The sequence below is a fragment of the Anopheles merus genome, chromosome 2L (genome assembly GCF_017562075.2).
Source record: "Anopheles merus strain MAF chromosome 2L, AmerM5.1, whole genome shotgun sequence".
NCBI lineage: Eukaryota > Metazoa > Arthropoda > Insecta > Diptera > Culicidae > Anopheles > Anopheles merus.
The window spans coordinates 29283536-29299066 of NC_054083.1; the positions used below are offsets into that span (position 1 = coordinate 29283536).

At 46.3% G+C, this 15531-nt stretch overlaps 2 protein-coding genes across 2 annotated transcripts in view; one reads left to right on the plus strand and one right to left on the minus strand.

Moving 5' to 3' along the window:
• LOC121594496 (putative uncharacterized protein DDB_G0291608) overlaps positions 1–13709 on the minus strand; it is a 77069-nt gene extending 63360 nt beyond the window's left edge. The window contains exon 1 of the mRNA XM_041917798.1: positions 12275–13709. Coding sequence (XP_041773732.1) covers positions 12275–12760 — 486 coding nt within the window. The 5' untranslated portion in view covers positions 12761–13709. The remainder of the gene's footprint in view (positions 1–12274) is intronic.
• A 431-nt stretch (positions 13710–14140) lies between these two features.
• Positions 14141–15217, plus strand: LOC121594499 (adrenodoxin-like protein 1, mitochondrial). The gene is made up of 3 exons (XM_041917803.1): positions 14141–14391; positions 14481–14532; positions 14611–15217. The coding sequence occupies exons 1-3, from the start codon at positions 14298–14300 to the stop codon at positions 14960–14962; spliced, it is 498 nt and encodes a 165-aa protein (XP_041773737.1). The 5' UTR covers positions 14141–14297; the 3' UTR covers positions 14963–15217.
• The last annotated feature ends 314 nt before the right edge of the window (positions 15218–15531 follow it).

The following is a 15531-nucleotide window of genomic DNA, read 5'->3' on the forward strand; positions in this document are numbered from 1 at the left end:
GTCCGCCCGAACTCGTTCGTAAGCTATTTTAATTTTATGCTTTCCTCCCAAACCCATCGACATCAATGAGGGTTGAGGTGTAAGAAGGGAACTCAGTCGTCAACGTACAACCGGTATGACAGCAGGATGATACACACATACACACACCCGAGAGGAGCCGGCAGGGGGTTAGAAGCCGGCAGGGGGATGGCCGCGGAGACAGAAAGAGAGAGAGAGAGAGAGAGAGAGTACCAGAAACCGAAGGGAGTTTGTATGAGAGAAAGAGAGAGAGAGCCACTCTGTTGGATAATATAATGATATTATTTTAAAATTTAATTATCTCATTGAACCAGCCCAAGCAATAGCGCGCGGCTCGGAGGCACAATGCCGAGCGTGATGGAGTAATGTGATGGGAGAGAAGTGGTTCCTGAAACGAGGAGAAGGGACAAGGAGTGCTGTCCTCAAACCTCATACTCGGCGGCGCATTTGCGGACCAAACTGGAAACCGAAAGCTAAGATGCGAACAAATTGTGGCCACGGCACACAAAAAAAGGAATGCAACAAAGAAACACTGTTATAATACGACTTCTATATAGTATATAAAATCGTTTCCGTTCCAGAAATATCCATAGCCATCAACATCACCATCATCATCATCATCATCAAGAGCGACGTCATTCCGACTCAAGCCCTGCGCCACCACCTACCTTCCCGACGTCTCAATCGATGTCATTTGCCAGCACGTACAACATTAATGGCATCATAAAATGATAACGATGAAATAATGCAAAGAAAGAAACAAACGAGCATTTTACAGCACCGGCATTATATCTGTATGTCACAGAGCGAGAGAGAGAACGAGAGAGAACGAGAGAGCGCACAGAGTGCAGCTCACTTCCAGCTCCGACGACCTCACTGTGCCCCGTGTAGCAGCAAAATGTTCAACATTCTTGGGAGGTTTTGGCCGTTGGAAAACTTTGCAGGTCCTGGAATCGACGTTGGAGCGACAGACGACGAACTTCTAGTACCCACCAACCTCCTGGTGGTGGTCAGTATGAAAAATCAATACTATCCTTCTTACATCTGGCGATGGATCCTTGTACCCGCTTCCCGGAGGACGCATCAGGTGACCACGCATCATCAAGGTCGACGCAAGGCTCTACAGAAGTGCAACGGAATCAACCCGATTGTGCATCGAAGGGGAGAGAGCTGGTACCATTCTTTTCGGGAATCCCTGAATCCCTTTTCCCGACCGGCAACAAGCGAACGAGTGAAAACAGTGTGAAATCAAGCGGCAGACATGTATGTGTATATGTATTTTGTGCGAGAGAACAGACAGCACACCACCAAACATTGCAAGTGGCAGGACTCGCTCTCGCGTGAGTTCAAAATGTATGGTTGAAGCCGTTCCATTCGTCCGTACCGTCTGAGAGCTTTCTCACCGACATTCCAGTGGTTAGCCCATGCCCCACCACTGTCGGTATATCTCCCGGTCAGGCTGGTCTGGGTGAGTAGGGGGTCAGTAGTAATTATTCACGATAGAGGATGTGGGGGGCGTTGGACTGAGTTCGGAAATCAACACGATGATTGCAGTGGACTCAAGTTTTGCAGCATTAGGTTTCAGCACACTCTGGAACAACTGACGAGCCCTAGCAGCAGTAGCAGCAGCATAGCTCAGCTATCGTCGTCCTTGAACCCCAGTCCTCATTCCCCCGTCTACCTCTACCCCATCACAAGCAGTATAAGCTACAGTGCTCCCGTCGCATCTTGGGCCATGGAGCATGTAAGAAAGTTGTTTAAAACTAATGCTTAACATTCCGGTGGGGTGAGGCGAGCTAATTTCAAAAGAGCCGCATTTGATTATGCATTGTTTCGGTACGATGATAAACCGGGTAGATGGCAAGAAGTGAGAGGTTATGCATTATGGAAAGAGAAAAAAAAAGAAAATAGTTTCCTTTCCTCTTGATAGCTAGCCATGAATTCCAGCAACCAAGTCAACTCTGTGTGTGTGTCTGTGTGTACGGTAACGGATGTTCAAAACAACCCAAACCAAAAGCTTCCGAACGAAAGTCCACGAATAGTAAGGTAAAAGATGTCCCCCCCACCCCCATCACTTCTCTCTCAGGAAGAAGTAAAAGCTTGTTTATCGTTTTAATAGAAAAAGAAAAAATAAACAAAAACCTTCCTCAAAACATCCGGAAAGCAATCGAAGTGCGAAATCACTTCCGATCTCCATCCGTACCAAACAGGCACACGCACAAACACTTACACTACTCGCCGCTAGATGGCATCACTTACCGAGGCGAGCACGTGGTGAACACGCTTTCACAGAGATTGAGCGAAAGCGAAAGCGAGAGAGAGAGAGAGAGAGAGAGAGAGAGAGAGAGAGCGAGCGTGACAGGATCGTGGAAATTGCGCCGAAATGTGCGTGACCAACCGGGGGCGGTTGCGATGCGGTACGAATGGCAGAAAGTAGAGTGGGGTAGGGAGGGGGGGGGGAGAGGGAGCAGTGTGGAAATGAATGACGGGCTTATTATAGCAATCGAAAGGGGACCCGGGGACGGGGCAGATGTGATGAAATGAGCGGACAAGGGAATCGACCGGGCGGGTTTCGGGGGGTTTGGGGTCGCATTAAATGGGAATAACGTTCATTATTTGCTGTAATAAATATAGATAGTTACATTTCTGCGTGCGCTTGTGCCCATTCTCTGCAGTGGCAACGAGCTGGGATGGGACAATTTCGGAAGCATATATACCGACCCCCCGACAATAGTTAAACAAGGTACGCTCCTCCTGTGTGGCCCTAAACGATAATGCCGGTAGGTGGTGGTGGTGGTGGCGACCGAAATAACACTTACCGGGAGAGCTTAATGTAAAATCAATACTAGTAATCAAAGCGAGAAATGAACTGACATTTTCAAAACCGGATCCTAGCAAGGATGGAGCAACAACGCGGGACGGGGGATGTAAGCGCCCGCAGAAGAAGATGGAGCCACACTTAGGACGACATTAGAGGAAAGTGTGTGGCTCGAGTCGTCGTCGTCGTCATCGTTGTCGGTGCTGTTGCTGTTGCTGCTGATGGCACTAAACCAATAGAGAAACTTTAAGCTTACGGGACGGATGAGTTAACAAATGGCAAGAACCAGAACGGAGAGAGACAGAGAGAGAGAGAGAGGGAGAGGTCGTAGGGGGGTAACAGTGTAATCACCATGTACAATGGCAGCCTTGCCTAACGGAGGGCACAGGAAGATAAGCGCTTAATTTTGTTTAATTTCCGAACCGAGAAAACTCCGAAACGAACAAACACGCTGTCTGCGTCGTCGTCGAGTGAGATTGGCACCCAAGGGGCGGTGGTGGTGTGTGAATGAGGGTGAGGTTCTTTCCACCCCTCCAAAAAAGGGGAGACATCGGTCGGTAAAAAGAGAGAGTGTTTGAGAGAGATTTATAGAGGGAGAGCGAGAGAGGAATGAAGAGAGCTTTCGGCGAGAGCAATCAAAGAGACGTGAACTTTAGTGCTGAGCGTAGACTAGAAGAGAGCAGAAGCCGTTGAGGTGAAGCTGGAACCGATATTGCTACCGGCAGGTAAAAAGTGAGGGAAACCCTCGGGCAAGGAGCGAGTGAAACGCAAAGAAAACAACCGAAAGAGAGGTAACGGCTACGGTAGAGCGAGTGCGAGCGATAGGGTCCTAACAGAAGGACGAAAACCAACAACGGGCGGGAGTGGGTGGCATGATAAAATCAGTAAAATTGCACCAGTACTCTAACAACCCCTTTCGGGGCAGAGAAGGCTGGGTCCAAACGGGGGGAGGACTGTTGATAAGGGAGAAAGGGGCATGAATAAATGAGAGAAATATAAATTTATGTGTAATATGAAATGTTTTATGCAAAAGGGTTTATACGACGTCGAACGAACGAACGACTGGCAACGGCAGCAAATAGCTTTTTACTAACGAACTGGTGCGGTGGTGCTGCTCTCGTTAGGAAAGATGACGGATGTATGCATATATAGGGTGATTCGGACACTAAATTGAGGTTTTATGTTATGTTGGTACACGAATTTTAAAAGTTTTTACCTCAAGAGTTTATGTTCAGACGAGAGAAAAAGGTTTGATTTCCAAGTCTAACTTGAAATTTGAGCAGATATTCTATCATTTTCTTTGTGGTAACACGAACTGATCAATAATGTTCGCTTTCTAACCCAACAAGAACAAAGCCAACCATCTACATATTTTACATGATCCTGGTGCTGAAGGACACGGAAAAGAAAATAGGATTGGAACCGAATCGAAAGCGTCTGCACACAATAGCCACAGAGCGCTATGAATCACATCCCAAAAGCGAATGTCAGAGAAAGGTCATTTAAAACAAGAAAAGGTTAGTAAGAACGGCCATAAAGAACAAGGGATTAGGACAGGAAGACAGCATTAAGTTACAATACATTGATAAACACTAGCATTATTGTTGCATGATTTGTAGCGATTGAAACAGGACCTTAAAGGCGGAGAAGGATAAAGAACAAGTAACGGTGTTATCATAATTTAAGACTTTTCATTCAGTTCCAAACTTTTCCAACACACTAGAAGCTTGTTATATTCTGATCGCGTTTCGCCCTACACCCTGTGCCATAATGTTACTGTAACGTCTGGCGTTTTTGTTAATGCCCTCTGCTTCTCCTGCCACACAACAAGCCGAACCCCGAAAGATAACACAAAATGAGCCAATTCCATGCTTGAACGGGGAACGATTTTATAGAAAACACGTACACCGGCAGCGACCAGCAGGGCCAGTAGAGTGCTGTAAACGTTGGAGGTTTTAATTAAAACCATAGTATAGAATTATTACCCTTGCTTACACACACACCCTCCTATCAAAACCCAGCGGGCCAATTGTCTGAACTGTTTTGCAATATGTGCACATACACACACATACGCGCAGGGGGCAAAAAGGAAGGCTCCTTGAACCCTTTTTCGAGCCATACACATACATAGAGCGATGCTGCTTGATTGCGATGGTTTGATTGCATAGCTATAAAACTGGGTTAAATATTAACTTGGAGCAGGGGTTGATTTCTAGCAGAGCAGAGCGCGCTACGCGTTGAACGCGATCTGTCTGCGCCTGTGCAGTGACTAGCGAGCCAGTGTGCGATCTGGAAGGTACACTTTTTACGATTTAATATTTTTATTTTCTCACCTTACTCTGGTGGCAAAAAGTAAGTGCAACCGTCAGCACTAGCCAAGGCCAAGTCGCGTTCAAAATGAGCAACATTGGAATTTTAGAAGCTGAAAAATTATAGCTTACATTGCACACGATTTGCTTCCTCTGCTGCCTCTCAACTAGTGATGGGAAAAATGAAGTTTTCGTCGGAATCGATTCCGGGTAGCTCTGAAGTTTTCTGGAATCGATTTCGGATAATAGGTTCGGAATCAGTTTTCGGAATCGATTCCGGAATCGGCTCCGAAATTTGTTCCGGAATCGAAATCGGCTCCGGGATCGGAATTGGCCCCGAAATCAGAATTAGCTTCGAAACGGTGTCGGTTTCGGCATCTCCATAGGCGTTTGGGTCCAATGATGCTAAGTATTGATAGCCGCAAAAAAAAAAAAATTACTTCTAAACGATTCATTATCATAGGGATTTCCTAACTGATTTCGCTTCTGAAACTTCATATTTGAATTCAAGAACTAATTCTCATTCCGGAGCTAGTTCCATTTCTGGAGTCAATTCTGACTCCGTTACCGGAGCCGATTGTGATTCCGATGCCGATTGTGATTCCGGAGTTGATTGGGATTCCGGAGCCGATTCCGATACCGGAGCCGATTCTGATACCGGAGCCGATTCCGATACCGGAGCCGATGCCGATACTGAACCCGACTTCGGAATCGGCTCTGGAGTCGACTCTGGAATCGGCTCCGGAATCGACTCCGGAGCCGAAATCGGGTAGGTCCGATTCCGAGCTCCCATCACTACTCTCAAGGCCCCCGGAGGACTAATAAGGTCAATGGCAACTCGCACAGTCTAATCCCTCTCTACACCTTATTCGCTGTACATAATTCGTACTTTAGTTCACGATATTTTAACAAAGGTGTTTTTATTTAAAAAAAAGCAGTCGAAATGGCTTGAAAGAAACGGTGGAAGTAAGGCAAATACCAAAAGTATTGAAACACAAAGAAACAGAGCTCACACCAGAACATTCCAAAAAGGCACACGAAGCAATAAAATAAGACTTTACTCGCTTCCTATTTTATAAATAGCGGTAAAATCTCTTCCGTCTGCTCGGTTACGCGGGCCTGAAAATCAGGTTAAGCAAAGAGAAAACCCCACCAACAATAAAAAGGAAAAATAAATTTCACTCAACTGCTGCTGCTGCTGCTGCTAATTCCATACTTTTCTAAGCTAACAATAAATTCATATTTAGAAGCTCAGCCTAAATCTATGGCCCGTTTTGATGCTATAAAGAATGATAATTAGGACGATGCGTGATACAATGCGATAAATTGGATAAGCAAACGGAATGAAACCAAAGAAGGAAAGAAAAAAGTTTCTAGCGATAAATTCCGAAATTAAAATCCCAGAGCACACACATATATATACTTTTGAATTGTGTGCTGGTAGTAGTTTTGAATTGGTAAAATTGTGCGCCGTAATGGCTTTTAACGACAAACGGAAAAGTAATAAGCTTGCACAAGGCGAAAATGAGCGCTCACATGCGGGAAGAGAGACGAAAGAGAGAGAGAGAGAGAGAGAGAGAGAGAGAGAGAGAGAGAGAGAGAGAGAGAGAGAGAGAGAGAAGAATGAATGGGATGCAAAAGGAGAAAAATCGACACCTCTATACAAATGGAACAAATACAAAGTTCGGGTTTTGAAGGAAACGAAGCAAATAAAACAAGGGAAACCGGAGGGTGAAAGAATAACAAAAGAGATAACACATATACACGTCGAATACGAAAATGAAACACAGCAAAGAGGGCAAGAAGCAAGCAACAAGGGGGAAAAACATATAATAACAATAATTTAAAGCATGTGCGCAGTGCTGCTGCGGGCCTGGGCTGGCAAAAGCCGAAAGATAAACAGAGAACTGAATTGTTTAAAAATAAATATACCCACATAAATATTGTACCGGCAGCCCCGGCAAACTGTGTTTAGCAAAAGCCGAAGGGAAAGATGCACACAATATAATACAAATTGTGAAACTTATAAACATTCCCGCCGGCTTGAATAATGGGAGAGAATTTTTCATCTCCGAAAGAAACATAAATTTTGTAACAAAAACAAGTAATGGGAAAGAGGAAATCATTATTAAGCGAGCGAAAGAATTCTCAGAAAATTAAGCGCGCCATTCTGTCCCGTCCGGCCGTCCGGCGTCGTGTGTAAGAGCGATCCAAAGCGACCCAACGAGCGAAATTAAGATCGTGCTTCTGGTGAATCGTGCGCGCGCGGCGGGTCCTTGTGCGCCCCCTGCAATTAACAGTCCAAAATTTGCCATAAAAATGGAAGATAAAAAATTGTTCTAAGATCTGAACGCCGTAAAAGATATAAAATGCAGGTACTCTCGCTTATAAATTAGAAGCGATGAAACAAAGAGAGAGAAACGGAGAGAGAGAAGTAGAGGGTTTAAGGTGAATGGCTCCATCTTTGCCGGAGGAGCAGCCGCCCTAAAGAAGGCGCCACACAACAACAGCGAGACAGGGAGAAGCCCGAAAAAAAGCACCCCGAAACGTCAAAAACAAAGGCAAATATAATTGAGCGAAAAACACAAAATTATTGTTATGAAAAAGAAAAACTTTTAATACGGCCCCATAAAATGTGCTGAAACGAACCAACCAAACCCACCACCAGCAACCAAATGGCGACGGTGGCGGGGAGGAAGAGCGACGACAAAACCGCGCCGTGGTATATAATTGTGTGCGAGCAGGCACCACAGTCGTTGTAAAAATGATCCAGCCAGCCGACGACGACGGTGGGTGCTATAAAATAAAAATACTTTTTCATCTTCCCGGCACGGTCCCATCTAGCCCTACTACACCCACACACACACACACCTCTCACTCGCAGCCATCCCGATTAAAATGGAGCCAGATATATCCTACACACACACACACACCTCTCGCTCTCTCTCTCTCCTTGGTGTAAGAAATAAAGGAAACAAAATATAAATATAATCTCAACAAGACGACTACGGCTGCACCCAGCAATGAAACAAGAACACACCAACGGAAATACTAACGAATTTTAATGCGTGTGCTTGGCCGTTTCGTGTTTCATATAAAACGCTGGAACGCGGGACGACGAGGGGGTTTGGTTGGGTGAAACTGAGATAAAAACTCCCCGCGCCAAGAGTGAGCGAGCACGCACCAGCAAATAGATAAGGAAGGAAAAAGGGGTCAGTGAGGAAGTGGAGGAACGAAGGGGGGAGGGATTCCATAACAATAACAATAAAAATAAATGAAAACAGAAAACAACCGAAAATAGCAATGGAAAAAGACGATTAAAGGAGCACACTGTGCGATGGGATATGGATCGCAAAAGGCGAAACGGGGAGATGGGTGGCCCGGGGGGCGCGTTAACAGCAAGCAGCGGGGTAAAGTTGTTAAATGAGTAAACTAAATAAAATAAAACCTGCACATACACACACACATAAAGCGAGCTTGCGACAGATGCTGAGCCCTGCGATCGTATATGATCGAAAGTGTGGGCGAAACGCGGAGGGCGGAAAGCACAGGCAGCACGATAAAGATGGATTGATAGGATCGTTAAAGCGGAGGGGCGCAACGAGTGAGCGCGGGGGGATAAATGGTGGAAATATAGCAAGCAAATAAATATAAAATTCGATGCGAAATAAGAAAATGAGATTCCGCCCATTTGCTCGCATCGTCGTCGTCACCATCCAACTGTACTGTGTGTGTGTGTGTGTGTGTGTGTGTGCTGAGGACCATAAACGGAAACTTCGTTCTCTCCCCGCTGCACTAGAGCGAGGTTCGAGGCCACGGCTTAGCAGTGTAATTATTCCACTGCAATTTAAAATAACAAAAAAAGAAAGGAATAGCGAAACAGTAAAAGCAAACTAATAATGATCGCAATCATTCGAATGGGTCCTCGTCCTCGCCATGCATGTGCAAGACACAGACAGATGGCGCCGCCTGAACGCTGCTGCTTCTGCTCCTGAACGATAGATGGGTTGGTCCTTCCCGCATCATATAGCAGGTTATTAGGCAGGATAAAAAGGACTATTAAAAGAGGAACCTCATTTGGGTCGAGATAAAGCGAAGCGAAATGATCGCTCGCACCGGGTGATTAGTTGTGCATTGGACGGGGGGGTATGAAAATAAGGCTGTTTCAAATAACCAGATAAAGGCCAGTAAAATTCGATCGTATAAATAGCCGTTAAGTGTCTAATTAAAGCGAAAGTAGCGTAACGTTCATTATTTTTAATTACGATACAGTTTGAAAGCGGGGGCGCGGGGAATGTTGCAGTTTTGCTTATTGTATTCAATCGAAACAACTAACCGTTGGGATGCGGACGACCACACAGTGGTCTACAATAGATACTAAGGTTAACACGCATCTATATTGGTGGTCTAATGTAATTTAGGTCAACTCCCACAGAGAACTATTCAAGGGTTCATTTTCCCTCCTACAAGAAGACTAAACAAACGAGCATGACTGTTTCGGAAATAACTGAAACTCCTCTGAGCTTCCCATTCAGCGTCAAATCTTGAGATTCGAGTTCCTAGAACAGTAAACACATCGTCTTGGTCGGAGATCGCCACTAATAACTGTACCTAAAAATACAGTACAAAACACACTGCGTATGGAAACATACGCACTCCGCATACAGAATTAAAACGCAACCCAACGAAAACGATGCCAGAAAATAGAACTTTGACACCTCCGTTAGTGTGGGATAAAATAAATATAAAAGCTGAGAAAACGGAGAAGCCAAAAACAGAAAAGAAAGAAAACACAAAGCAAATGGAATATCCATGTTGAACACAAAGCTGTTTGGAATGTAGTGAAAGAAACAGAGTGCTTGAGAGAGAATGGAAGAGAGCGAATAAGATGTAAAATTTACATATTTTAAAGCAAAGGAAAAAAGATATGGAAATGTAAAAATAATAAAAACTTTAAATAATAAAAAATACCGTCCCGACTGTCACAAAACCGTCCGAAAGGACCCGTCCTAGTAGAACGACCAAATTCTCCGCATAAGTGTACGGGTAGATAACGAAAGACTGATTAAATTTAATCATGCACTGCTGCAAGACGACATTAAAAAATATAACGACGAGTATAAGAAAAATCCTTATTCACGAGTGTGTGTGAAGTAAAATTTCCCTCCACAATCTCACACACTTCCATTCAATGCTAAACCTGCGCGCACACAGCACAGAGACTACCTTCACCGTGACTACACCCTCACACACACACCGCACCGTTCGAGTTGCCAAGTCAGCTAAAACGATAAAACGTCGTAAGCGAACAGTAGAGTGAAATAATAAAAGAATACAGCGTAAAATAAAGTTTAATTCATGGGATGTTATAAAGTTTTACGAGTTTTATCCCTGGCACACCGCGCATCACCACCGCCACTACGCGCGTTTGGTTCGTCCTTCCCGTGTCCCATCTCGTTTGCGTCGCTCTTTCTCTCTCCCTCACACACAAACTTTTGTGCCGGTAGGAGGCGATAAAGTGCCGGTGCCTTGCGCCGCCACCGCTACTGCTGCTGCTGCCGCTGGCCTACGGTGTGTCCTCGTGGCGGAAGATGAGGACACTTTGGCCATAAAAAAGACGAAAAGCCAGAAGCGACCGAGCGATAAGTGTCGATTGAGCGGGAGAGCTGGCGATGAACAAGAGCGTGACAGAAAATAAAGCCGGGAGAGTGCGGGAGTATGGAAGACGGGAAGATGGAGGGGGAATTGGCTACACACCTTTCGTGCATCTTTCGGCACGCAGAATCGTACGGATTTTAATGCTTTTATCGACGCGCGGGTTTACGAAAGCAGTTTCTCCCGTACAAGTGCACCGGTATCGCTCCCTCGCCGCCCTTACGCGGGTGGTGTTGCTGGAGGAGAACCAACAGCGCTTTTGTGTTTCGCGCTCTTAAAAAAAAATCCACTCCGATGCACCTTTTTAAGGATATTTTTAAAGTGAGTACAGGTTTGTACGAGGGGTATTGACGCTGCTATCGAATTGCTTCATTGGGGGGAAAAATCGATCGATTGCAATCGGACTATTTTTGTGCCATGAAACCAGCTTTTTCTTTTCTGCAATACCGAAAGGTGAAAATTATGACAGATTTGTATTCTAAAGGGATTTGGCACGTATCGAGACCATTACTAGCTCTGTGTACCATTATTTGTCTTCCCCGTATATATTTACAGACAAAGCTATAAATGTACGCTACACGCATACAATGCTCGCGGTAAGGCAAAAAGGAAAGCCCAAACAATGCCTGTGTAGATGATCGATGGTAATTGCAGCGAAACAAGCCATCAAGCCCATCAAACGAGATTTTGCATTTTATGTTTACAAATTCTGATCGTACGTGCGAACGTACGACCATCGCGCAAAACATAACAGCGTACTGCTCGGACGTCGTTGCACGCAGCAGCACTGCGATCGTACGCAACGACGAATATTCTCACAGTCCTACGCCCTCATTTTGGGCTGTTGTTGGTTGTGCATGAGCATGCGAAATAGTAAATTACCATCGGTAACGTAACCAAGTCGCAAAGGGCAACATGTTTTATAGATGGATATTAAAGCTGCAGTGCAATACGCGATCGTACTCGGGCGGATGTGCAGGAACGCAGTCTTTGCTATTACTAACGGTTTGCGCTGATGTTATTCTTTGGCATGCCTCTCGCATTGGTTCTTCGCATCCAGCAATGGTTGGGCGCGAAGACTAAAAAGTGGAACACGCCGTTGTTTACACAAATAAACGACGATCGCAGCAGCAAGCAACGCGGTGTGAAGGGTCGTGGCATAGGCAACGCATCCTGTGTGCGGTTGTGCCAGCGTTTCCATTGACCACACACACACGCACACGCCCATTCGGTGCCACACGTTATTTACACAGCATCAGCCAAACAAACAACGCACGCGGATATGTGCGCACCGAAAGCACAACAAAATGCGGAAGGATATACGGGGGGATGGCGGACACTAAAACGAATCAAACATTGACGATCTTTTACGAGTGCGTGGACCCCCGGGGACTGGGGCCGAGAAAAGCTATCCCACGGAACAGAAAAAACTCCCCCCCCCCCTTCTCCCCATTCCTCCCTTCTCTTTTCATACCTTGAACTGCTGCAGCGTGAGCGATTCTGCCTCAGCAAAATCGTTGTCGTCCGAGTCGCCGATCGCCTCGATCATGTCCAGCGGTTCGTTGTCCTCGCTGGGATCGCCTCCCGATTGCTGGCTCGCGCTGGACCCAGCCGCCCCTGCCCCATTTACAATCGCGACCGGGTTGCTTGTATTTGGGGTGAGGCTTGCACCGGCCCCATTGCGCAAATGATATTGCTGCTGCTGCTGCTGCTGCTGTTGTTGCTGGTGATGTTGTTGCTGTTGGTGCTGCTGTTGTTGCTGCTGCTGCTGTTGCTGCTGCTGCTGCTGCTGTTGCTGCTGCTGCTGCTGTTGTTGCTGCTGTAGCAATTGTTGCTGCTGCTGGCGAATCACATTTTCGAGCGCGTATTGCGCGCGATTGTCCGGCTCCGCCACTAAAAGGTCACTCCAGTCCGGCTCGGCTTTGATCGATACGGCTTGCTGCATCATCGTGTCGAACATTCAAGCGTCCTTTACGGAAATCCTTGCGCTTCCGCGACGTGCGTGTGTATGTGTGTGTGCGTGTGAGAAACGTCTCGCACTTGCTCTTTTCCAGGGGGTTGGTTTCGATGTGCCACACGCGCGCGACACACAACGCCTACTGTTGCTGCTGTTGCTTTGTGTCTCGCGCGTACCGAACCGGGAGGGTGTGTGTGTGTGTGTGTTGATGATGACACCAGTAGCAGCTGCCGCCTCCGGACAAGCGAAGAGGTGTGAGATGGTACTACGCGTGTATGTGTGTGCGTGTGTGCACAAAAGAAAAAGCCACTGCGCAGTGGGGAGAAAACTATCTCACCCTTTTCGCCGACACTCGGTAGGAAAAACCTCGCACGCACAATACACAATTTCGTCACCTTTCACTTTTCCCCTCGGGGTTGCGGGTGCTGAGTTGTAGCACTTTAGGGATGCTGTAGGCGCTATTGATTGTCACCGAAACACTATCGTTACACACAGGACGAGGGAAGGGAGAGACACACAGAGACACGGCTACGCAGCACACATGCACACACTTGGAGGTGGGAAAACACGCGACAATGAACCTGCTGCAGGCGCAATTCTGAGCAGCACGATGGGGAGGAAGGAGGGCATAAATCGATCTTTGGGCAAAGTGGATTATTATTGTTCGCTTGATGCTGACGGAGGTGTGAGAGAGTGAGTGTGAGAGAGGTAGTAATTTTCACGAAACTGGCGCTTCTAACTCCTATTTCCGCATTGCCGGCGTAATTTTCCGTAATGCACACACACAACGCAACACGCACTGCGATCACTTTGTTTTGTTTCAACGCTAGCTACTAGGTTCCGGGTAGGTTTGGTCGGAAAAGCGAGTGAAAATTTCGAGCGAACGAATGGCTTCCGCCAGACTCCGTGCTTCCTGCCTTGACGATTTCCAGAGAAATAATAAACATGATGGAAGAAAAGGGAGCAAAAACTCCCAGTACAAACCCACAGGCGGGGTAGCGTGTGTGGCATGTTGCCGTCCTGCTCGCACTAGTTAAAGTAAAGCGGCAACTGTGACGTCATCGGTGCTGAAAACGTACAGCATGCGTGATATGGTATGGGGTTGGCCGTGCGAAGAAAAGCACTGTCAAACTGAACGCAGCAAAGTAAACATTCGTTCAGTTTAGAATTACAACTTGACGAAGCAAAAATCAAAATGATGGTTGTGAAATTCTGAATTGAATGCTTTTCAGTGCTCTTGATGATAACTTAGGCGTTCAAATGAAGTGAATCATTTTATTAGCATTAAAATATTATAATAGGAATTACTTTTGCACAGGTAAAGCATCAAAAAGCCCTTTTTTCGTGGAATGTATTAGTTCGAAAACAACAGCAAGCGATTCGAAACTGTCGGCTGTCATTGGTCCACATTGTTGTGACGGGTGTTTGTTTTGATTTCAGTGCTCCCCTATCGTACACAGAAAACCGGTATCAAATCCATTTCAGTTAATTTGTTGTAAATTTTGCACCAGTGGACCATCTTCCACTAAAGCACACAACGATGCCCATCACAACCTCTTTACTTCATTTGGCGCGTGGCATGTACAACCGGTGCTACAGGTTAATTATACCACGAAATATACACAGCACCGTGCGTGAGTATTATGAAATCATTGCCCCCCACAACATTGTGCAAGGTTTGTTGGTTGATAGGAGATTAAACTGTCCTCATTTGACTTTACAGAGCTGCTTCACGGCGAATATGAATGGCAGGATCCAAAGAGTGAAGATGAAGTGTATGTCCCTGCCGCCAATCGTGCCCGCATCTACATCTTTTCAACCGTGTCAAATTTATTTCGATCCTTATTTTTCAGCGTAAACATTACGTACATCGATAAGGATGGCAAGGAGACGACGGTTCGGGGCAAGGTGGGCGATAACGTACTGTACCTGGCCCATCGGTTCGGTGTCGAGATGGAGGGCGCCTGCGAGGCCTCGCTGGCCTGCACCACCTGTCACGTGTACGTGCAGGACGAGTATCTCGATCGTCTGGCCGAGCCGGAGGAGAAGGAGGACGATCTGCTCGATATGGCACCGTTTCTGCGCGAAAACTCCCGCCTCGGCTGCCAGATAGTACTGCAGAAGGACCTGGAAGGGATGCGGTTGCAGCTTCCGCAGGCGACACGAAACTTTTACGTAGACGGACACAAACCAAAGCCGCACTAAGTGCGTTTGTGGGTGGAATTTAGTTTTTGGGCGCTAGTTTTAGTGTGGGTTTCGTTTGGTTATAAATATTTGTGTTTGCAGTTAAAGATTAGGACGCTTTCGCTAGTGTATGAATGTTCATTACGAACGATTGTTCCGCCGCGCTACGGAAAGGCAATACGCGGTTACATTCGGGCATTGTAGTGGTAGAAAAGAAGAAAAAGGAACAGTTACATTTATTGTACGTGTAATAAAAGATGCGATGAACAAATGTTACACCCTTGTCTATTAAATTGGCATTTCTTCCCTTGCCCGCACCAATACCGACCAGGATGACCAGAATATCCTGTTCCATCTCGATGTGGGCTGTCTTAGATTTCAGCAAAAAAATGGAATAATTTGCATTGCCGTGGACAGCCGGGCACATCTTCTAATGCTGCTGTCCGGCAGGGGAAAGTCAGAAATAGAATTAAATAGAGGGGATCGTTTCTAAACACGTCTAAGATTCTCAGTCTGAAGTGCGGTTTGACAAGTTTTCCCCCTCCCTCCCTTTCAAGGTCATACGCTACCGTGAGACAAAGACCCCGGCA

Excerpts from the sequence above, each read along its gene's own strand:
- LOC121594499 (XM_041917803.1), top strand. The coding sequence starts at position 14,298 with ATGCCCATCACAACCTCTTTACTTCATTTGGCGCGTGGCATGTACAAC. Across the intron at positions 14,392-14,480 it reads AAATATACACAGCACCGTGC|AGCTGCTTCACGGCGAATAT; the intron begins GTGAGTATTATG and ends TTGACTTTACAG. Across the intron at positions 14,533-14,610 it reads CCAAAGAGTGAAGATGAAGT|CGTAAACATTACGTACATCG; the intron begins GTATGTCCCTGC and ends CTTATTTTTCAG.